The sequence below is a fragment of the Arvicola amphibius genome, chromosome 9 (assembly GCF_903992535.2).
Source record: "Arvicola amphibius chromosome 9, mArvAmp1.2, whole genome shotgun sequence".
NCBI classification, from domain to species: domain Eukaryota; kingdom Metazoa; phylum Chordata; class Mammalia; order Rodentia; family Cricetidae; genus Arvicola; species Arvicola amphibius.
In genome coordinates, this window is record NC_052055.2 from 43,912,556 (window position 1) to 43,935,549 (window position 22,994).

The window sequence follows — 22,994 nt, forward strand, 5'->3', positions numbered from 1 at the left end:
GTCTGTGGACAATACGCAGAGGGCCTGGCAGATATATCCCTAAATTCTGGATGCCGATTCTCTGGCATCGGAGTCAGAATGGAAGAGGGTGCAGCCTCCCAGCACCTTGGCTGCTCCCAGGGTTTGGGCTGGATGGGGCTGTTGGGGTATAATTCACAGAGCCATGGGGTCTCCAGAAAAGATTCAGATTGCTCTGTGTCCCTCTGTCACATGGGGCAACCGTCCCTGGCCTCTCCTGAACCTGTGGGGCAGTCTTGGGGATCAGGCTGGCTCCAGGGTAGAGGGGGATTTGTAAACTGGAGGTGGAGATTGGCAGCAGACTGGGGGGTGGGTAAGGGGCTAGAGAAAGGAAGAGGCATGCCTGGAACCTGACACAAGCCACATTTGATTTGCATGACAGTTTCCAAATGGAATGGGAGATGGACTATCCTCTGAGGCCACCTCAGGCCTTGTAGACCCGCTAAGCCCCTCCCAGAGTGCTGCCAAGAAGTTCCCCCACCAGCCAGCCTCCTTGCCAACCCTGACACCCTGGGTCCTGCAAGGAGCAGAGGACCCTCGAGGGAGGGGCTGAGGAGAAGAGAGTTAAGGGAGATGGTGGTGGGGCAACCTCCAATAGGGTTAGGTCTGGCTACCCGGTCGTTAGTACTGAGTTCTCAACCGATGCTAAGAAAACATAAATAATTTTGTCAACATCCATCCACACTGCCGGGGGCCAGCAGGACACAGCTCAGGAAACAGTTTTGAGGGTGACTGGTGGGTGTGGCCTTTCTCTGTCCAGCCACCAGGCCGGGAGGTGATCCTCAGAGTCTCGTGGTCACTTTGAGGTCCAGTTTCCCAAAGAGAAGTAAAGGAATTTGTCTCCATTGGGGTGCCAGACCGATGCGTTGGCCTTGGATGCCGGGTTGGTCAGGGCACTGCAGTGCCTCTGGAGGGGACAAAGCAGGTAGGAAGGAGCGTGGAGTCCCCCAGTACCCTACCCCCAATTCTACCCTCCTGTGCCCACAGCTGGCAGCTCCGGAAGCAAAGAAGGATGTGCAAAATGGCGAGGGGCGCGGAATGGGCAGGCGCCTTGTACGCCTGCACCGCGGCCTCACTTGCAGGTGAAGACCTCGGTGCGCTCGCTGCACGTGTTGCACTTGACAAAGCAACACCAGTGGAATTTGCAGTTGCACTGCCACACCTTGGTATACTGGTGCGTGTTGTAGCCGCGGCCACAGCACATGGTGTCACAGCCGTCGGCGCCGGGAGAGGTGCGGTTGCACAGTCGCCCCTGCGTGCCCACGCTGCCCGTGGCCGCGTCCTCCTCACAGTAGTTGGGCGACTTCTCGATGTACACCAGGTCCGTCTCCATAGGCTTCTGGTAGCTGCGCAGTTGCTTTATGCGCAGGAAGGTGGGCTGGCGCAGGCGGCTGGCGCGCACCACCTCCACCTGCACGGCTGCGTTGTATTTCTCCTTGAGCAGGTGGCCCACCTCACGGAACTTGGGCAGAGTGGTCCAGCAGGTTTTGGTGGTGCACGAGCCCGACACACCGTGACACTTACATTCAAGCTTCATGCGGTCCTCCAGAACCTACAAGCGACAGAGTAGAGGCTCAGAAGGAAATGGAAGAGGCGGAGCACCCTCCCGAATCCCGGTGTCTCCTCTATGAGCTCATTCTCTTAAGCTGCTAAAAATGGGTTCCCATGTGCTCTCAGTAGAGAGTGGTGTATCTGATCAGAGTTATTTGGTTAAATCCAGCCCTAATGAGGAAGTGGGACAGGGGCCACTTGCAGGGCAGCAGGTAGGGACGCTGTGCTGGGAGAGGCCCAGCAAGAGCCATGATTAATAAGCACAGGCCCTTCATGTCTCCATCTCCCTGTGACTGCCTCATGCCCGGTGCAGGGCCTGGCATGCAGTGAGAGCTTAACAGCCAGCTGCTTAATGACAGCCTGGCGTGCCAGTGATGGAGGAAACCGGGAGGGTGAGGGCACGGGTCAGCGAGGCCCAGTCGTGCCATCCTCTGGGAAGCCGACAGCCAGGCCTAGCCGGTTGTTGTTCTTTCTCCCAGATGCGTGAGGGCCCAGGATGGGTGCAACCCCGTGTTTTCCTTGGGCCTCCCTCTCGCCCAGGAAGGCCAGTTCCCAGAGCCAGCCCTGACCCCAGGTACTCATTTACCCAGATCGAAAGAGCCCTGCCAGCCGGCCTGATGAAAGATGGGGAATTACTGTTAGCTGCAGCCCTGTGGCTGCGGAGGGGCCATTTGTCAGCTGTCCCTGCTTCACTGCCTTACAGCCACCGTCTGGGCCTGCTGGCATTTGGCCCCTCGTCTTTTCCCCACCCCCGTAGAACTCATTGTCAAGGGCACCTGTTCTTAGCCTCAGCTCTGCCCTAGACAAGAAGCCTAGTCAGTGAGTGTGTGAATGAATAAAGGGATGAATAGATGAAAACAATGAGTGACGGGAAGAATCCCACAGACACTGCCTCCACCTCAGCACCGTCCCTGGACCTCGCAGAGGACCTCTGAGACGAATGGTTCAGCACAATAAACAGGAGGACACAGACTCATGACTCCCAGCGCCTAAGGGAGTTCACGACTTTGAAAGGCTCACATCTTGATCCATAACCATGAGACAGAACACTGGGAATGCTAAGAGTCTTAGGAAACTTCAAAGCCTGCTCCCAGAGACACATCTCCAGTAAGACCACACCCCCCAATCCTTCCCGAACAGTTCCACCAACCGGGGATCAATTATTCAAGCATATGAACCTATGGGGGCCATCCTCATTCAGACCATATCTGTGCGAAGCAAGCCAGTGTGTACAGTTACCTAGTGTTAGCTGTGGAGGCTTCCTGGAGAAAATGGTGCTTATGGTGGGTGAGGCAGATGGGTAGGAGCTCTTTAGATAGGCAGGGAGTTGGAAGGAGCTCCACGAGGGCCCACCCAAAGACACAAGAGTGCCGCTGAGAATTCAGGGGAAGATGAGGCTCCTATGCCTGTTGTTGTTGGATGGATCCTGGGCGGGCATCACCATGACTCCAGCTAAGTGAATGACAGCTTGCAGTGAGGACCAGAGAAGCTGGTCAGGAGGAAGCGGGAGACTGAGGTAGGGCTGCCTCAGGTTTCATGTAGTGTAGGCTCCAGACTGAGTAGAATGGGTAGGCCGGAAAGGCTTGAGAGTCAGGCTAGAGTGGCCTGCCTCATGCACACTTGGGACCTGTTCCTTATATGCCCCATCCCTCGTCCATCCTGGTGACTCTCCTGTCCCTGGTTCAGCTTTCTTTGGCTCTGTTCCCTTCTACTAGTTTTCTTCAAACCTAGTAAGTCCCCTGTTCTGGCCACCTACCCACCAGCTAGTTAGAGTGGTCCTCCCAAGTCCCAGGCAGGAGCAACAGGTCCCTTGGGGCCTGACTGACAACTCTTCTCCAAGGGCTGAGATCAGTGGGGGTTCTGGTTGAGGTTGTGCAGGCCACTGGTCGGCTACCAGTATCACTGCAGCCTGCTGGACACTCTTGCCCTGGCTGTAGCTCCTGAACCTCATCTGGGATCTTTAGCCCGTTGCTCTCTTCTACCCCTGCCTGCCTGAGGACATCAGATCTTGCACAGCCCTGCTGGTGACAAGAGCAGATGAAGTTGATTGGGCAGGTGTTTGCAGAGTGAGGGGCCGAATCCTCGCTTGGCTGGGTCCCCTGAGCTGGAGCCTCGCCGGGAGGTGATCACAGGATTCAAGAATGCGCCGTTTCCTTCTCCAGAGCCCTCGCCATCAGAGCGACAGCAGCTGTGGCGCCAGGGACAGCCAGGAGCTTGGGGCACTGAGGACGGCACAGGCGCTCAGGAGACACCTGGAGGTTGCAGAAGAGGTCCCCTTCCTGAGGCTGGCCACTCTGCAGCCTGGTTCCCTCCAATACACAGGAGTATGGTGCCAACAGCACCCAGGAGAAGGGCTGGCATGGAGGATCAAGGGCCTCGGAGTAGCACTCCATTTGACCAGGCTACGGGAATCATCAGGCTTAAGGAGTCATCAGGCTGAAACCCAAGTCCTGTAAGAGGTGGTTGGGTAGCCAAGCGGAGTCAGGCATCCCTCTATCTCAGCGGGCAGGCCTGGGTGGGCAAGGTGCCTCACATTCAGCCAGGGAGCAGCTGAGGTCTCGGAGACAGGCTGTCAGTGGAGTTCTTAAAACCCTTCCTTTCCTGAGCCCATGGGTGGCTTGGACTCTCCAGGGGTCTGGGAACTGTAGGGACATAGCCTTCGCCTGCTGTTCTTTCTGACTCTGGGTCCAGGAATGGCTGTGGGTCTTGCTGGCCTCTGAGCAGCAGCTACACTCTGGGCTTGGTGTGGGTTTCCCTCCCAGGTCTATACAACAGGAACCAGAACCCTGTTATAAACCCTTGGTCAGGGCCTGGCCTGTGGCCAGCTGGTAGGGTGTTATCCCCAAGCTCTCAGAAGGACCCTGGTTCTGTCCTGAGCCTAGCACCTGACCACAGGGCCACCACCATATCTGAACAGAGGTAAGAAACCATTGATGCCACCTTCTCTGCCTACTGACCTAGTTCCACACTATGGTGGGAACCCAAAGGGACAAAACTGTTGACCTGGCTAGCCCCCACATCTGAGTATTCTTTGGGAACAGTCTCCTTCTGCCCAGACACCAGGGGCACCTCTCTCTAGTGACCAGCACAGCCTATGAGGAAGAGAAGCAGGGCTGGGTTGGTAGCTATGGTGGGCTGGACTCTGAGCTCAGCCCATCTCACCCCAACCCATCCAGGATCCCTGACTGAGTTCCTGCAGCCTGAGGAGAATGGGGAGTGAGATAGTTGGAGGCTGCTACCCAGAATTTGTATCACAGAAAATATCAGAAGTGACCTCACTGGGACGAGATGAAGGTAAAATGGAATCATGTCCGTCCAGAATAGGGTGATGCACGAATTCTCACTCTTAGTGGTATCCTCATTTGAGACAGAAGAGACAACATCCCGGTAGAGGCCACACAGTAGAGGCCAGACCAAAACAGACAAATTCAACAAATGCTGGGGCCTCTAGAAATTGGTCAAGGCAAACAGGACCTCCCCCCATACCCTACCTCCCAGAGCCTTTGGAGAGAACATGGCCCTCATCATACCTGGATGCCAGATTTCAATGCTAGAAGAGTGGGAGAGCATCTCTCTGTCCTGTTTATACTGTGAGTCTGAGGTACCCTGAGACATCTGTCTGATGCCTTAGGACCCGGCACTGGAGTTCCGTGACCTCAGGCCCTCACCCCCCAACCCACCACCACAGCCAGTGCTAGCACCAAGTTGCATGGAAGAAGAGGCTCACGTGCAGCCACCAGCTGACGTTTAGGAGTTCAGGTCAGCGTGTGCTCACAGCTTCAGGGGGGTAAAGTTACTAGAGATGCAGCAGAGGAATCTGGCAAAGTATCATCCATTGTACCAAAGGGGAGACTAAGGTTCAGAAGAGGGATAGGGCCAATCCCCACACAACCGAGGGCAGAGCCGGTATAAGGACTGTGACCTTTAATCAGTATTTCTTTTAGGGGATGAGGGGTGGAAATCAGTGTCTTACTATGTAGCCCTAGCTGGCCTGGAACTTACTATGTAGACCAGGATGGCTTCAAACTCACAGAGATCCACCTGCTTCTGCCTCTTGAGTGCTGGGATTAACAGCATACACTACCACATCCTGTTCTCCTCCTCCCCCTCCCCCCCCTCTCTCCATCTCAGGCTAGCCTAAAACTCACAATCCATCTCAGCTTCAATGGATGTGCTGCCATGCCTGGGTACCACCGACCCTTTACAGCCTTTTCCCATGGCCTCCCTGTTCCTAACCAGCCTTCACCTAGCCTGCTCTCCAGTGGCCTCCACCTAGCGTGCTCTCCAATGGCCCATTCTCCATCTTGGTTCGTAGGATCATTTCCCTTCAAACCCCTTGTATGGTGTGTGGCCTGTTCCTATGCCCTCATCCCTTCAGCCAACAGCTGCCAGGACTCACCCCTTGCCCTTCATTTTGAACCCCAGTCCCACTACCAGCCTCCTTCCCATATCTCCAGGGACCACTCTGCCTTAACACCTGCCCCTCTCTACCAGAACGATCCCAGACCTAAACTGGAGATAACACAGCTGGTCTTCAGATGGCCCTTTTCCTGAAACCCTTGCCCCCACGAATAGGGACCAGAACTCAGGCCCCAGGGGCCACTTGACCAGCTCTGAAGCAGCTCACCCTGGGGCTCACTGCCCTTATCTGCAAATAAGGGACGGTAAAATCTTCCTCCCAAGAGAAAGAAAAAAATCTGCTCAGAAACATGCCACTGAAGAGACTAGAGGGGCTCCTATGAGGGTTCAGCCTTGCTTACCCTCCATGTTAGAGGACCCCTCTTCAGCTTCCCTGGCAGGGCAGTTTTAATCGTAGGCTAGGAACCAAACTTTGTCTGTAGATAGTGGCTCTCTGTGCATGCACTGCCTCCACAGGGTCACACTTTCCTCATCCGTTACCATAATCTAACAGCCCCCTCTGGGGGACACCACACATCAAAGTCAACCCTGGTCCTGTTCTTCGCCAGCTCCTGCTTCCTGGGGTCTGACTCATCCACCCATCTGGCTCCCATTGGCTGGAACTGCTTGCAGCCAGCCTCCAGGATCTTGCCTTTCCCCTGAATATCCTTCAAGACCCCACTCCCATGCCACCAGCTCCAAAGAGCTCCTGCCTTCCCAGGGACACGTAGGTCTTTTATACCCTCAGGTGATCCCAGACTCCCTAGCCAGATGAATTCCTCTCTACTGCCCAGCACAGAAAAAGGACAGAGTGTTAACTGAATAAACGAATGAGATAGTGGTCTTGGCCGTTCCCCGAGGAGACTCATTCCCTCTTCTTTGCCTGGGAAGGCCAGTTCATCCCAGACCCAAGAAGCCCCTAGGCCCTGCAGGCATGGGTGCAGCCCCTAGAGTTGAGGAACCAGATTCAGTCCGTGCTCTGCTCGGCTGGCTGCCCTATCTCGGGCCATCTTGCCGCCGTGGCAGCCGCTCCTCCTAGCGCATTATCTGCGGCCCTCATCTCCCTGTGGCAGCCTGGCTCATTCTGGCTTCTTCCCTAGTGTGTCCTGACCTGATTGTCCTCCATTCCCACCCATATGCAAACCTGACTGTGCCACAAGGTCACAGCTGACTGGACCTGCCCATCTTGAGGCAGTGATCTCCCTTCTTCCTCTGTCCTCAGCTGTCTGTTTTTCGTTTGTGTTTTGTGTGGTTTTGTTTGTTTGTTTTTTTTTTTGCTTGTTTGGTCAGCTGGCTGATTAGCTTCTGGATCCATGAAGTGGGCTACTATGATCTGGATCATAATATGATGTGATCTGGCTATTATGATATGGCCTTGGCCCACATGCAGGTCCCTAGCCAGGCCCAGCTCATGCTTTACATAGAAACGGGTCCCACATGTCCAAACCCTAGATATCACGCCTGTAGACCAGGCAGGAAGATTGCCTGGGCTGCCGAGAGGTACGGAGGTGACACTAAGAGGATCGGGTCCAAGCGCTTTCGTAGGCAGGTATTATGCCCCTTGTGCCCACTATGCCCATCATGCCCGCGTGCTACCTTTCTGCCTGCCTCATTGTTGTGGAGGTTCATGAGGCGCCTGGCATTCTTTTTAATCTCGCGAGCATCTACGAAGCGTCGGGAAAAGTCGATGCCGTAGCGCACATCGGCTGAGCAGCCTCCCCACTTCCAGCCTTCTGCCTGGTTGTAGTAGCCTTGCTTCTCCCGGTCACAGCCACAGTTGCTCAGGTTGCCCTGGCTGCAGGCAGCAGTGACGGCATGGGCCACGCCTGCTGCGGTGATGGCATATGTGAAGGCGGCCTCACGACTCCCTGTGGAGAGAGACAGAAGGTTTGGGCAGTGAGGTTTTAAAGTCCTGAGCCAGGTGGTCACAGGGGATGTAGCCCCTCGGCTCAGAACCTGCCCTCTAAGAACTCGGAACCCACTACACTGGGGCTGATGAACCCCACCCTAAAACGGGGCGACAAGGACATTAGAATGGCATTTGTTTCTGCAGTGACCCACCTGCACACACCACTATCATTTTTTTGTCTTCCTGTTCCCAAGAGACAGGATATTTGTGCTCTGGGTGAAAGGTGATATTCTGGGCCATGAGGAAGTAGAGCTCTGTACTCCAGAGCTCAGAAGCCTCCCTCTCTGCTCATCTTCGGTCTGTTTCAGGCCTCGGTCTCTCCCAGGGTCTCCTCTTCTTCCAGCCTCTGGGCAGCAGCCACACATCCGTAGCCACCACACAGGTGTAGTCTAGGCAGAACACCCAACCACACACCCTAACACTGTCACTGGCCTCTGCTGCAGAGCCAAGCCCATGACCAACAGAGCTGAGAAGGGAAGCCATTCCCCACCCCAGCCCTGCTAACACCTGCTTGCCTCCCTGGGCCCTCTCCCCATCCTGTCAGGGATGGTGACTCAGGCCTTCCGGGTGTGTCTCACACCTCCCGCAGAGTTACTCTTCTTTGGGGGTGAGATTCCCTACACCTCGAGGCCAGGCTCTAATGTCTCCTCCTCCAGGCAGCCTTCTTAGGATGAAATCCTCACTGCTGGGATGGGGGCCCTTTCTACCAGCTTAGCTCTACAGGGGATGCCTGGTCCTTGTAGGTCCAAAGGTTCCTCAAATGGGGCAAGACGTGCCCTGTTTTCTTTATCTACCTCAGCACCAGGCTGGGCCATGCAAGCCTTCCATCTTGTGCTCAGTCTTCTCAGTTCCCTCCCTCTTCACCCACTCTCTCTTTCCTTCAGGACTCAAGCTCATGGTGGTGGATGGGTGCCCAGCAGGCTTATGAAGGCATCTCAAGTGCCTAGGGTAAGCTCCCGTAAGGGATGGCTCCCTAACGTCTCATCTGTAGACAGCAGGGCCAGTGGTCAAATATGGGTAGGATGGTGGAAAACCAAGACCCAGCCTTAGCGAGGCCTGGGCCAGCACCTGCCTGTCCTAGCCTGTCCTGGGTACCTCGCTGCAGGCCCTGCTACTGGGGACTGTGTCTGCTGTGTCCCACCAATACAGAACAATGGCTCTGAGTCAAGTCAGGTCCATAAGCCACACCAAGGACCAACTCTATGCCTGTCCTAAGCCTACCTTCCTCCCTATCCACCAACCAGCAGGGGTGCACAGGAGGGTATCTTCCTCCTCGGGAGGAGCTCATTGGGGGACCCTCTTCCCTCAAGGTGAAGACAGGGTGGAGCCCAGTATCTCAGGTCTACAGCAGCCTCCCCTCCACCCTGCTGCCCTGCTGGGCTGTCCTCACCCCCACAGTCACCTCTTTCGCCAGAACAGTCCCAGGATCTGTGGGCTCTGAGCTCCGATTAAAACAGGAGAAATGAGAGATAAGAGATCACCCCTAAGCCCGATGGGCTCTGCACAGTCCGTGCGGCTAGTGTTGTTCTCAGAGGCCCCAGGGCTGACCTGTCCCTGCCCTGGTTGGCGCTGGCCAGGAGCCCCAGACAGAGCAGAAACTGGAAAGGTACAGGAATCTATGTTTCTGGGTCTAACTTGGGTCACCAAGACCCTAAGGGAAGCCGGCAGGTTCCCTTTGCCCTCTGATCAGGTCTGGCAACTTCAGCTGACCAACTGTTGAGGGCTGATGGAGGTGGCCAGTCCAGGGTGGGTCCTGGGGTGCAAAGGGACTAGAGAGCCAGTGACCCCAGGATGGGGGCTCTGGGGAGGCCGAGCTAACTTTCTAGTGTGCACATGTTGCAAGTATCCAATGTAGGGGTCTAGAAAATTCAAACCATTTTGCACTAGGGGCAGACAGCAGTGGGTGTCATCGTCCACCACCACCGCTGATGCTGACGCCACCACGCAGACCGAAGCAGCCACTGGAGATGTTCAACCTCTTCTGGTCCATCCAGGAAGCCTATCTTGAAGCCCCAGGCAAGCAGGCAGGTGCCCTGGCTGGCAGGTGTAAAGTTTCGGGGCGACCCAAGGCGTCCCGCATGGATTCTGCTTCAGGCCTCAGCTCTCACCTGCTTATGCCCACACTTGCTCTGACTCAGTTACTCAGCAGTTACTCATCAGGCTGCCACTCCTGCTAGGGCCGTTTTTATTTGGTTTTAATGAGCCAAGCCCTCCGTCTGTTGCCATGGAGACAGGGAGGGGGGAAACAAGAGGCCAGTGGTAGTTTGTAGAGAAGAACAACCCACATGAGGTCAAGCAAGAGGGGCTGCCATGGGCTGAGGGTCCCCGCAACTAGCATGCTGTAATGTGTTCGCTTTCAAGGCTTGAACGAGCCTGGCTCAGCGGGCTTGGTAACTCGCCCCAGGCTGTGGCATGCCCAAGTGTTGAGTAGGGAGGGAGGGTTGACTCCAGGCTTCCCCATCCCTCCTGGGGCCTTGGCTGGGACTGCTCAGGGCCCTAGCCTGCTTCCTCCAGGAGAGAAGAACTGACTCAGAAGAACCTACCTTTCCAGACATAGACAGCCTGGGCTCAAGGACCTAGTTCAACAGCCATCAATGGCTCCCACAATCTCTGAGATGAATTCCAATGCCCTGTCCTTGTCCCCAAAGCATCCAAGGCCTAATGGCATACCCTCTCCCACCATGAGCTGCAGCCCAACATGGCCAGGGTGAATGGAGGCCCATCTGGGGATAACTGTAGTCACCTCAGTGCAGAGAATCTATTTATTTGTGGAGAAAGGAACCCCCAGCTCCCTGCCTCTTGCCTGGCAGGCAGTGGTAACTGCCTTTAGTGACGTTCAGTGTCCCCATGTCACAGGCTCTGGATGCAGCCGGGACCCTCCCTGTTCCAAAGTGTATCCTGGAGGCAGAGATAGCTTCCTCTGGGCAACAAGGAAGCCGTTTTCTCACGCATCTCCCTTTCCCAAGTCCTTGGACATGGGTGGACCTGGGCATTTCATTTTATCTTTCCAACAATGGGTCATTGTAATTGGGCACATTTCTCAGATAGGAAAACTGAGCCTCCTAGTGGTGAACTATTTGCTCTAGACAGTGGCTGCTGCCTGGGCTCAGGCTGTTTTGGGGGGATTGTTATGGCAGGAAGAAGGATGACAGCACTCACAATCTGTTGGGCAGTCACCAGCTGTCCTGAGAGGACACTTGGCCCAGAGACCTAGGAGCCCTTTGGGACCTGAAATAATTCCTACACGGGTCTGCAGGCCTAAGCACCGGAGCCCGCGACATTCCTGGAAAACACCAGAGATGGATGTGTAGGGTTTATAGTGTCCAGCCCTTATTTCTGGTCCTCCAGGGTCCCTGGGTGTATTCTGAGTCTTGATGGTTCTCAGGGGACCAGGGTGATACAGAGCCCCTGTCCACGGTGTTTGGCTACATCAAAGCAAACACTATTAGCTAAGGGGCCCTGGCCAATAAAGGGGAAAGCAGAGGGGGGCATGGAGGGAGACTGGAGCAGGGAAGGTAGAGGAACACTGAGGGGTGGGGTGGGAAGGCAAACCACAACTCCTCTAGAAGCCCGTGCCCTTACTAGCCTTTCGGGACAAGAATGTTCCCCTCTGCCTGGAGCCAGCTCGGTGCAAACGAAACCAGCGGCAAACAAAACCATCACTACAAGGGAGAAGAGGGTAAAGGCCAGCAGAAGGAACCATAGGATGACCGGGTACTGCTCAGGGCTCCGTGAGGCTGGCTGGGAACACCCTCCTCCAGGCTGGTCCTTCCAGCGCTGGCCGGCAGTGTCCTTCGTCTTCATCCTAAGCTAACCCGGCTTACCAAGGCAGCAGATTCTGAGCCCACTACCATGTGGGTTAGCCACAGCTGCAGAGCAGAGGCTGGCCCAGCCACAGGGGGATTGCCCAGAATGGTGCTCTCCTTAGGTTATTCAAACCCTAGCCCTCACCGGGCACGTGGGCTCTCCACCCAGCTGGCACAAGCTGGGCTCATAGGACAACAGATTCAGCCCCTTCCTGCCACCTACCTACAGTGTCAGACTAGAGCTGAGTCTCAGGGGCCTGCTGACCTATCACACTGATCCCCAGAGAACACCACTAGGCAGAGACAATGGGCCTGATGCCCAGAGTAGAGGCAGGACAGGGCCTCCTGCCTCAGGGCAAAGCCGGGGCTAAGACTACCCCAGACCTCTCAGTCAAGCTACCTGCCACTTCCTGGCATCTCCATGGGCCACACGCTATTTTTAGAATGCTATAAAAGCCAGAACTGGGCTCACAATGACCCCATGTGCTACACTGGGGAGGTTGGGCTACAAAAGCCCTTGGCTCCCTCTCAAAAGAGGAGTCAGGGATCAGGAAATCAGTTCTGGGAAGGGCCTCGAGGACTTTTCAGTAACACACCTTAAGCAAGGAGACCAAGTGAGGTCCAGAAAAGGACAGGACACTGCCCAATATCATACTCAGGATATGACGGACCCAGGGCTCACAGACCAGTCACTGAGGTCAGAAGTCAAAGGTGAGGAGTCACCCAGGGCGTAGAGTCCTCTAAAAAAAAGCCCAGATCCTAAAATCGGCTCCTTGGGTGACTGGTCCTGGGGGGCCTTTCTGTTTCCTTGTAGTCATACACGCTCCCCCAGATAGGCCAGCCTAAGCTCTGTACCCACATATGTTACACACACAGGTTCTTTGTGGTATGCACATGCCTGAGCAACCGCATGTGGTGTGTGTGCATCGCGTGTCCATGTATTTGCGCATGCGTGAGCTTTTGTTTGAACTCAGCGCCTGGGAGCACACACTAAGGAGCATGCCCGTGTGACCTGCACTCAGGACGAAGGCAGTCCCACTCGCCTTCGCCTACCAACCCTGCTCCCTCCTCAGAAAAGTTGTCTTCAAGTCACTAATACAAAAGCAACCAACCAATTAAAAATGGGCAAAGGAGGGCAGACCCGCATGGCCCAGGGGAGAGCGCTTGCCTAGCATGCAGGAGGCCCCAGGTTTCATTCCCAGGACTGAAAGGGGGGGAAAAGGCAGCAGAGAAGGGAATGTGTGTGTGCAAAGATTCTGAAGAGACATTTCTGAAAAAGAGTATGAAAATGAGCAATAAACACACGAAGAGATTCTTAGTGCCCAGTGTCTTCAGATTCAGCAAATCTGAATCACAGTGAGATGTAGCTCATACCTACCAGGACGGCTGAAACCAAAGACCGCTAATCTCACATGCCGGTGAGGGCCTGATGCCTCACGGCCTTGGACACTCCACTGGGGATGGGAAAGGGGAAGCCACCATGGAAAAGCCTGGCGTGTCTTTGGAAATGTAACGGTTGAATTACCTGATGCAGCGACTGCACAGTGCTAAGAAATGAAGTCACACCCACAGAATCCCACACACAAACGTTCACTGAGGCTCACAGTGGAAACAGCCCAAGTATGCATCAATGATGGGTGAAGAAAACGTGGGCTTCTGGGGCTAGAGAGATGGCTCAGAGGTTAAGAGCCCTACTACTCTTGCAGAGGATTCAAGTTCAGTTCCCAGCATCTGTGTTGGGTGGGACAACTACCTGTAACTCCAGCGCCAGGGCATCTGACAGATCTGGCCTTCCTGGGCACCTATACACACACACACACACACACACACACACACACACACACACAAATTTGTCTTTAAAAAGAATAAAGTGCAGTCTATCTATATAACAGACTATTACTTAATCTTCAAAGAGAAGTAACGCTAACACAAAATCTTGGGCCTTGAAAACATGACGTGAATGAAGCCAGACACACAGGCCTCACTGCAGGAGCCCATTTCCAGGGATGTGCACAGCTGGCCACTCCACAGAGAGGAAGTGAACTGGGGAAAAGTTAACTCAAGGCACACAGTTTCTTCTGGGGCTGAGAAATTGTCTCAGATCTCTAGCGGTGGCACTGCGGAGACTCCAGACCTGCAGTACCACCCCTGGAGCCATATGGCTGCAGCCCATTACAGAAGTGTAGCAGTTGATGGTCTGAAGGACTCTATCAGCCTCAGTAGGCGCTCAGCTCTGCTAAGACATGGGGCAAAGAAGAATTGGTGACTAGCCTCAGGGCACAAAGCGGATGAGCCACCGAGCTGGAGTCTGACCTGGGAACCCTGAGTTCTTGATGCCCCCGAGGTCTAAGTGCCAAACTGGAAAACCTGAATCCTCTGCCTCCTGCCTCAGACTGGAACCCTGTACACCTATGTCACCCCCACATCTCATTCCCTCCTGATCATATACTATGTCAGAGCCTGTGTGTCCCACACGGCCAAATGTAGCTCTGTTCCTGGCCAGAGTGTCCAGAGCCTGGGGGAGACATCTACATGTCCACCCCATCTGGTAAAGCTTTTCAGAAGGCCAAGCATAGCACGTGATGGTGGCGGAATATGCTGACCCAGGGCAGACAGGTTAGACAAGGCTCCTAGCTGCTGAGGCAGAGGGCAGCCGTCAGACTGTGCAGGGGTCAGCTGGAGGGCAGTGGAAGGACTAGGAAAGCCAGGCTGAAAAGGATACTGAGGGTGAGCCCTAAACTGTAGCCAAGACACAGCAGTGCCTCAGGCCGGAGGACCATGGGGCCAAAGTCTGAAGGAGGAATGTTCTAAAAACTCACTGTTTATCCCAAGAAATCAGGGATGGTCCTCAGTGGCCCCACACCATTGCTCCTGGGAGAGAACCAAGAAGGGTTAGGGCTTTCTTCTGAGAGACAGGACATCCTTTGGGGTATGGCTCTGAGCTGAGCTGAAGGGAACCCTCTGGCCAACTGCTGAGGTTTGGAGACATCAAGAAGAGGCAGGTGCAAGGGTGTCTATGGGTGAACCAATGGGACCAGCGGGGAAGTGAGGGAGGGGACAGAAGATTCTTGATGGCCTTATACATAGTGTTGGAGGACATCACCAAGGGTGCAATCAAGCCTAAGGGAATCAAAGGAATTTTTATCTAGTTTAAGGGGTCTGAGGATAGGAAGGGAGAAGGGACAACTGGCACACAGGCTTAGTCTCAAGGAGACAGCCCTACCGTGCCCACCCTTCACCATCAAAGCCAGCCCCAGGAAGTATGAGACCCTGGCTGGACCCCTCTCTCTTAGGCATCAGTGTTTCTATGTGTAATGGGTCCCCTTTAAAATCTCCTTCAAAAGGTATCTGTGCTCTCTGAACCTTCCAGAAGAATTCCTAGGCTGCAGTGGGCAGGGATGTAAGAGGGTGGGCCTGGGCAGTGAGACACGGCTGGTGATTCCCTCATCCAAGATCCCTTCCCTCACCCAGCCTACCAGGTCCCCAGTATCCTCCTAAGTGTAGAACTGATCAGGAAGTATATCCAACAGGATCCGTCTACACACTGAAAAACTGAGACCCACAGAAATAAGGACGTACCTCGGACCTGTGGGTAGCGCCACTGGCCAATGGGTATAGTGCCTACATTTAGGGGGACCTTTGTCTGAACAGGGTCCCGAGTGGCTACTGGGCACAGGAACTGGGAAGGGGAAAGCTTGGAAGTCAGGGCAGTGCCCAGTATGTCCCTTACGACTACCCATGCCCCAGCCTGGCCCCTCAGTCCCAGCATGGACTCAGTCACGAGGGTCTAAATGTAAACCCTGCCTACATGGGTCTCAGGAAGGCACCCTAGCACTCAGTGTCTCAGGCTAGGGGTATCTGTGTGTAGCAGGGGATGGGGTGGAGACAGGGACGGTGAGGCGGACCAACACACGTACCTCTGAGCCACGGGGATCTTCAGGCTCTGCCTGGTGCAGGTTAAGCAGGCTGCCTCACACTCCTGCCTTCTTCTACACCAGTAAAATGAGGTGGTAGCAAACACTCCTTGAAGAGGCCTCTGACAGAGATAGCTGGAGAGGCAATACATGTGCCAGGGCCTGAGTACCATGGAGGAAGTGGGTGACATACTCTATGTGCTACAGACACCATCCTCTCCAAGAGAGTCTGACCCTGGGCCTGCATAAGTGCTGTATGAGTACGGAGTGTGTATATGTATATACGTGTGTTTGTGCGCGCACACGTGTGCGCATGTGTGTGTATATATGCACAGAGATGTATACTGTTTGTGTGCATGCCTCCATGCGTATGTAGGTATATACTTGTGTGGAAGTCCGTGAATGTGTGTTTGTACAAGAATGCATCTATGAGCGTGTACAGATGCATTTGTCTAGACGCATATGGTGTGTGTGTGTGTGTGTGTGTGTTTCCATGTGCCTATCTGTCCTTCTCTATCTTTCTGTGTCCCTTGGTCCCTTCTGGCTCCCACCCCACCCGGCCCCACCCGGCTTGGCTGAGTCAGTGTCTCCACTCCATTCTAAGCTCCTCTCTGCCGTTGTCATAAACAGAGCACCAGGGGAAGGCCTGCCAGGTCCGAACATGCAGGCCTGCCTGCGCCCCAGGCTTTTGTTCCGACCCAGGGTGGCCCGCACATGCTTCTGTGCAGCCCTGTAGATAGTGCCCCACTTGGGGGCACTGGGCCCAGAGGAGAGGACCTGGCTATACGACTGGGGACATAAGGGGTCTATGTCGAGGTTCTGAGGGAAGGCAGAAGGTCCCTGGACAGCCATGGTCTCTCATTCATGTTGCCTTGGGACAGTGCTAGCCACCTCCACTTCTCCCTCTCTTAGGGTTACTGACAAAAGCCACCCAATGCTCTGGGGAGAAGTGGGGTCTTGACCTCAGCCCCTCCTGACACAGTAGGGGAAATGGAGGCCCCAAGGACATGAGGCTATCTCAAAGGTCACCTAGGTGAGCTAGGTCACTGGCCCAGGAAAGATCTCTCCTCCCAGCCCTGCCTGACTATGCTCCTGACAGGGCCTGCCAACGAGGTGAAAATTCCAATCCTGGACAAGTCCCAGGTGGCCTCTGAGGGGCTGAGGGATGGCCCAGGCCACCACGCCCAGCTGCTTAAGGCTGCAGAGCTCAGTCTGTGACAACGGTCTTCTGGGAGCCGCCCTCCCATCTGTGAGCCACCTTCCAACGAGATGTGGAGTCCAGGCACTAGTCTGGGACCCCATCACATCCCAAGCCAGCAACTGACTTTCAAGCTCCCGACTGTCCCGAGAGTCCCAGCAACCAGAATCCAACACATAAGAAATGCCTGTTCAGATGCCTTGGCTGGCCCTGGTACTGGTTCAATTGAACAGTAGTATGAGATTCTCAGACCAGGTGTCTGAAGACCTCAAGGCGAGGGTCCCTCTAGCCCTGCGACTGTAGCACCAATAATAGAAACCCAGAGACAGATATTGGGGTTCAAGTTAAAAGATCAGAGAAGCAAAGCAGTCAACCACTAGAGAGCTCTTACTGTTACACAAATATTCAAAACTGAGAGTGAGCTCCTATCTCGTCCCTAGGCAGGGCCCTGGCCTGGCATACTGCAGGTGTTTAATGCCAGCACGTTGAACCACCACAGGGCTGATAATGGCAACCACTGTCCCTCACATTGCCTTGACCCATAATGCCCTGGGAAAAGACCATCAGATCTAAGCTCAAATGTTCCCTTTGTCCTGGCCAGGTGAGCCAGGTCACTTTCACCCCTTCTCAGAACAGGACCACCAAATAGAAATCTCAAGCAAGCTATGGGTATCTTCTGTGGTTTCCCAATGTGGTCACATTAAGAAAAGCATAAATAACATGGGATGCCAATATGGGTGATCTTTTACTTAGCCGGTATTTCCAAACAGTATCACTCTAATAGACCGCAGGATAAAGGGACGCTTACTTCTGGGGTCTGAGCCCTGTTGTGTCTTACATTACTCTGCACTCAGTGGAAGCACACCTGCCAGCAGAGGCCTACAGCCATCAGGCAGTCAATGACCTTCTGGGGACAGTGTTTCCTGCCCCACAGGAGCCTGTGTGCAATGCCCTGGAAGAGCAACAAGTACACGTGCTGAGGAGCCACCCTCCCTCCCCAAGGACCTTCCATTCTCAGGTGACCGAAAAGGGGTCAACCTACCCCCTCCCCAAGGGCCTCAGCTGCTCTCCTGATGTAACATGGGTGACAGGAAGCAGGGGGTGGGGAACCTTGCTATAGGGACACTGTCCTCATAACAAAGCTCAGCAGGAGTCAGCCTTGGTCTGCTCACGTGAGCATAGATTAGGGGCGGCCCTTATGCCTGGTCATGTCTGGGACCAGCACATGAAGGGCAGAATGCTGCATGCTGGAGCTGGGGACTACAGAGCACAGTTGGGGCCAGGTTAGCGGGTCAGGGGCTTTGGGCTCAGGAAGAACTGGGGTTCAGACATGCTCAGAATCTTCCTGATGTGCTGAGCTCTTTGGGGGGGCTCATGGCATTCCATCTGTCTTTCTGCACTCTTCAGCTTCTGCTCTCCCACACTGACACCCCAGCTTACCCCCACAAAGCACCTGTGCTTCAAAAACACGCTTTCTGCTTCCTGGCCTCGGGGCCTGGCATATTCCATTCTCTTGGTCTCCTTCCCTGGGCTCCTCTAGGGAAGACTTTGATGGAAGTCCTGGCTTGGTTACGGTGACTGTTAGCAGCTCCCACACTTGCAAGAGAACCCACATTTTTAGCAGGCTTCCCTGGAATATACAGGTACCCCACACATACACTCTCACCCCTCACCTCTGTCCCCCCACCATCTCAGGGCACAGCTGGGCCGTACTTAAAAGGCATCACCCCCAAGTTCATTCTCAGTCAATGGAAGAAAGAGCACTGGGCTGCCATCCTCCCTGGAGTCCTGTGGAAACAGTACTGGTCAGGCCAGAGAGCAGAAGGCATCAAACATGGAACACCATGTCAGCAGCAGGGAATCTGAAGACTGTCTTGACCTTCTCAAAAGAACAAAGCCACTAGCACTATCAGTGTGCCAGACAAGACTAGTGTCCTGGTCAGCATGGGAGTACTGAGCGTCCTGGCCATGGAGGTATACAAGTCACTGCAAGCGTGTTGGGGAAGTAATGGGACTTTGCTGAGAGGCTTTGCTGTCTTCAGGGGGTTTCTCTTCCACATATAAGTTTTAGGGCTGGCCCAAGGTCACAGGCAAGGCCTAAAGGGGGCTGTCCCACCATCCAGACCATTGCCCCTCTTGGGGACAATCATTAATTGGCTCTGCTTGAGAGGTTGCTCCCAAGTGAGCGCAGCCCACAGCGGGGCTTCCCGGTGTGTCCAGGCACCCAGCAAGCCTCTCAAAGGGCCTGTTCACAGTACAGACTGCTTGTTGATCCTGACTTTCAGCCACTGAGAATATATAGGCAAAGCCCTGCAGTTCCTGCTCCTGCTCCATCAGCTCGGCCTGTGGCCAGAGCTGCCCTGCTTGAGTGCAGCAGGAAGCTACAGGAGGCTAAGGCAGGGCAGCAAGACCCAGGCTGGGCTCCAGGAAGCCTGCCCATCCCAGGGCAGGAAGGGCTAGGGACAGGCACAGGCTGACCCAGCTTGAGGGTGTGGAAAAGCCCCCCAGGAGGGAGGGAGATGAGTGATAAAGAGGTATAACAGAGGGAGAGGCCTTTCAGGCTGAGAGATGAGACAGGAAGGGATCTGGACTACTTGGGCAGACAGAAAAGTTAAATGGGGGTGGGGGCTCTGGTGGGAGAAAATCAAGGTGAGGGGCTCTGGGATAGGAAGGTAACCTTACCTTAGGGCAGCAGAGAGCTACAGCAAAGATTAAACATTGCTTTTTTGTTGTTGTTGGCAATGGATTTGAAACTGTCTCATACAGACTAGGTGGGTCAGCAGCTGGCAAATATGGGGGTGACAGGACCCTACTGCAGCACCTTGGTTTAGGAGGTGCTGGGGAATCGAACTCAGATCCTTTTGTGTACTAGGCTAGACATCTACCCACAGAGCAGAAAGAAAAGGACACAGGATGGCCTCTGTCTGACCCAGTACCTGGGACTGTGGAGGCCAGAGGAAATTTAAGAGCTTCCAGGGAAGGGTCGGAGAAGAGTTCCCGGCAGGAACGAAGGGGTAGAGGGCTAGGGAGTAGAAATGACACCAGATGGTCAGGTGGGATGACATGCAGAAGAGCCAAAGTGTCCATGGACCAGTGAGACTCAGAGCATCAGGTGACAATGAGCTGTCAGGGTAACTGTGAAGACAGTCATCCATGTGTGCCTGGGGACAGGACCTTATCTAGGGCAGAGCAAGGAACAGCTAGAGGCGGGAGAGAACCCAAGTTGATGAGTCCAGATGCAAGCCAAGGAATGGGAACAGTAAGCAACACAGGTCACTAATGACCTGGCTGTGTGGACGCAGACAGCCGTGGGATGGGCATGAGAGAGTCTGCTGAGGGCTCCGAAGTGTTCCTGAAGTTCTTGATGCACACGCTCTCCCTAGGAGAAGCACCTGCGGCAGGAACAGTCCTCTCAAGAGCAGGGAGCACAAACAGGGGGAAATACAAACTCTTTAACAATAGCGACATTAGCAACCTGGGTCCCGAGGGAGCAAGGAGCAGGAGGGACACACGGGCAGCATTCCCTCGGTGGCCTCCTTCCGTGAACAGAGCTGTGCCCTTCCTGGATGCTGGTGGGTCCACTTCCTGAGGACAAGCTATGAAGTTCTTTGAAAGGTGACATTGAGGTAAGGGGACGGCTGGGGGGTAAGGGGGACAGTGTGCAGAGAGTCACTGGCATACTGGGCAAGGCTCAGGGCTGTCACGTGTCTCTTTCCCTGTGTCTTGTGTTCCCAAAGTTCAAGCCCCCACTTCTCTGAGGCTTGGCCTGAATACCAGATGAGGTGACACAAGACTCTGGGTCTATGCCCTGGGCAGGCTGAGTGACAGCAGATGACCTTACAACATCAATTTCTTCCCTGTGCTCACAGATGCCTCCAAACATGGCACCTGGGGAAGTGGGTGGGAAGCCACACAAGGCGGGTACCTCTGCCCACTATTGCCCTCCCCACCATCCCCCCCCCCAGCTGGCACCTGGAGGGAGTGATCTGCACTTGGGTGGCAGAGCCCCAGGGAGGGGGCGGCGCCACGCTCCTGGCTGCACTAGGTGCCACCCACAGGCTGCTCACCACAAAGGGGCCCGCGGGAGTTTTCCCCTACACCACCCCAGCCCCACGCTGGCATTTGCAGCCCTGTAGAGCTGGCTCCTGTCTGGGTCCTGTGGCAGCTGCAGTCCTCTGGGGTATAGGGGACACTGTGGGCCTGAAGGCTAGACAGCCAGCAAGCCTTGGACTGTTCTCCCATCTGACCTAGAGATAGTCTACAGGGAAGCCAGAGTCACTCACTGTCCCTGCCCACATGCAGTACACAGCATTTATTGAACACCTACTGACTTTGGGCATTGAAACCCAGACAAGAGTCTACGGGCTTAGAGTTCACACTACAAATAAGAAAACAAAAGCTCAGAGTAGCCCTGAAAGACACAGCCAAGATCACATAGCTGGATTAAGATCTAGATAGTTACTGGAAACTTCTTTTAAGCCTCTTTCTATCCCTGAATGGGACCCTTCCTGGGCTTCATTCTCCCTATCTGTGAAATGGGCACCATATTGCTCATGCAGCACTTCAAGGGCAGGCGCCACCATGCACCCCCAAGGGCTGTACCATCAGCCGCCACCCCACCTGACATGATCCCTGTCTTCAAATGGAATACCACCCCTGTTTCGCCCAGATCCACCCAAGCATGTGGCATCCTTCCTGCAGGGTCGTAGGCGATCACACCTGAGCATCCTGCAGGCTCTGTTGCTGGAATCCCTCAGCAAGGGGCAGGAGGCATCTCATGGTCCTCCCTGGGGGAGCTGCAGTACTCAGCTCCTGTCCAAAGCCTCACACAGTCTCCCTGCTTTCCACAAGGCAGCCACAGAAAGCAGAGGAGGGGCCTGGGTACTTGAAGATACAGAACAGCCCCACCCACTGTATTTGTGCCCCCAGCCCACAACCCAGAGCTAGGATGCTCATCCATACACACAGACTGTGTGGGCTGTCTGGCCTGAACTTGGGTTGGCTGGTGGGTGACCTGGCCCCAGCCCACAGGCCCAGAGACACCCTTACCTACTCGGAGCTCTTGCCCGAAGACGGTCTTCTCGCCCAGAGCGGAGCAGTTCCAGCGGCCGAATCGGAACTGGTGCTGGCATTCATTGATGCCCATCTGCGCCCCCTCCCCGATCACAATGATGGCATCGGGTCGGCTCTGGCAGATGGCACGCTGCCGTGGGGCCAGGCCAGGAATCTTGTTGCAGATGATATTGGCTCCCAGGGCCACCACGGATGACAGTGCTCTGTGGAGGCAGAGAGAAGATGGGGGTTGAGAACCCCTTAGGTATTCTGCTGTCCCCCACTGGCACCCAACACTCACTCCGCTGAACCTCACCGGCCCTGGAAGTGTTAGAACCACAGACCAGTTCATACCTGCAGAAGCCATGGTCCCCAAGTCTGAGTCAGGAACACATCCCCCCGAGCAGACCCACCTGGGATCTGACAGCCTTGGCACAGTCCCCGGTGGTTTTGGAGTGGCACGCCCAACTCCCAGACCACTGGGCTTTCCTATATCCTCCTTCTGAGCCAGAAGAACACAACCTCCAGCTCCTACCTGTGTGTGTGACCTTGAGGAGACACTCTGGGCCTAAGCTTCACATTCAGAGAACGGGTGTAAACACCTGCTGACCCCAGCATGCAAACAGACACACCTGAAATAGTGCCCCCCCCACTTCCACATGAGGGGGTGTGCTGGGAACAGACAGGATCTGACATGAGATAAGCACCTACTGTGTGCTGGGCTGGGCTCGGAGCCTATGGCTGCCTGTGTAATGACTCCTGGCAACTCCCAAGGAGGAAGCCTCCTGCCAAGTTCACTCTGAGCCTGGAGTATTATCAACACAGTTGTTTGTTTTTGTAATAAGGGGAAATTCACGTAACATGACATTAACCATTTAAAAATGTACAGCCCCGTGGCCTTCAGTACACACGTGGTATTGTACAACCTCCGCCTCTATCAAGTTCCAAGCTTTTCTCAACATCCCAAAAGGAAACTCTGTACCCATGAGCAGACACTCCCAGCCCCTCCTTCCCCAGCCCCCCGCAGCCACTAATCTGTCTCTGTTCCCACGGGGCTGCCGCTCGCTCGGACAGTCTGTGGAATCTTACAATACATGTGGTCTTTGGGGCCGGATTTCTTCCACTCAGTGAAATAAATGCTTTCAAAG

General features: G+C 54.8%; 1 protein-coding gene across 2 annotated transcripts in view; it reads right to left on the reverse strand.

Annotated features, from left to right (window-relative positions):
- Positions 1–1,090: 1,090 nt before the first annotated feature.
- Positions 1,091–22,994, reverse strand: part of Wnt7b (Wnt family member 7B) — a 41,925-nt gene continuing 20,021 nt past the window's right edge. For both annotated transcript variants that reach the window (XM_038343895.1, XM_038343894.1), the window contains exons 2-4: positions 21,844–22,070; positions 7,564–7,835; positions 1,091–1,570 (exon numbers count right to left, since the gene is read on the reverse strand). In XM_038343895.1, coding sequence (XP_038199823.1) covers positions 1,091–1,570; positions 7,564–7,835; positions 21,844–22,070 — 979 coding nt within the window. The remainder of the gene's footprint in view (positions 1,571–7,563; positions 7,836–21,843; positions 22,071–22,994) is intronic.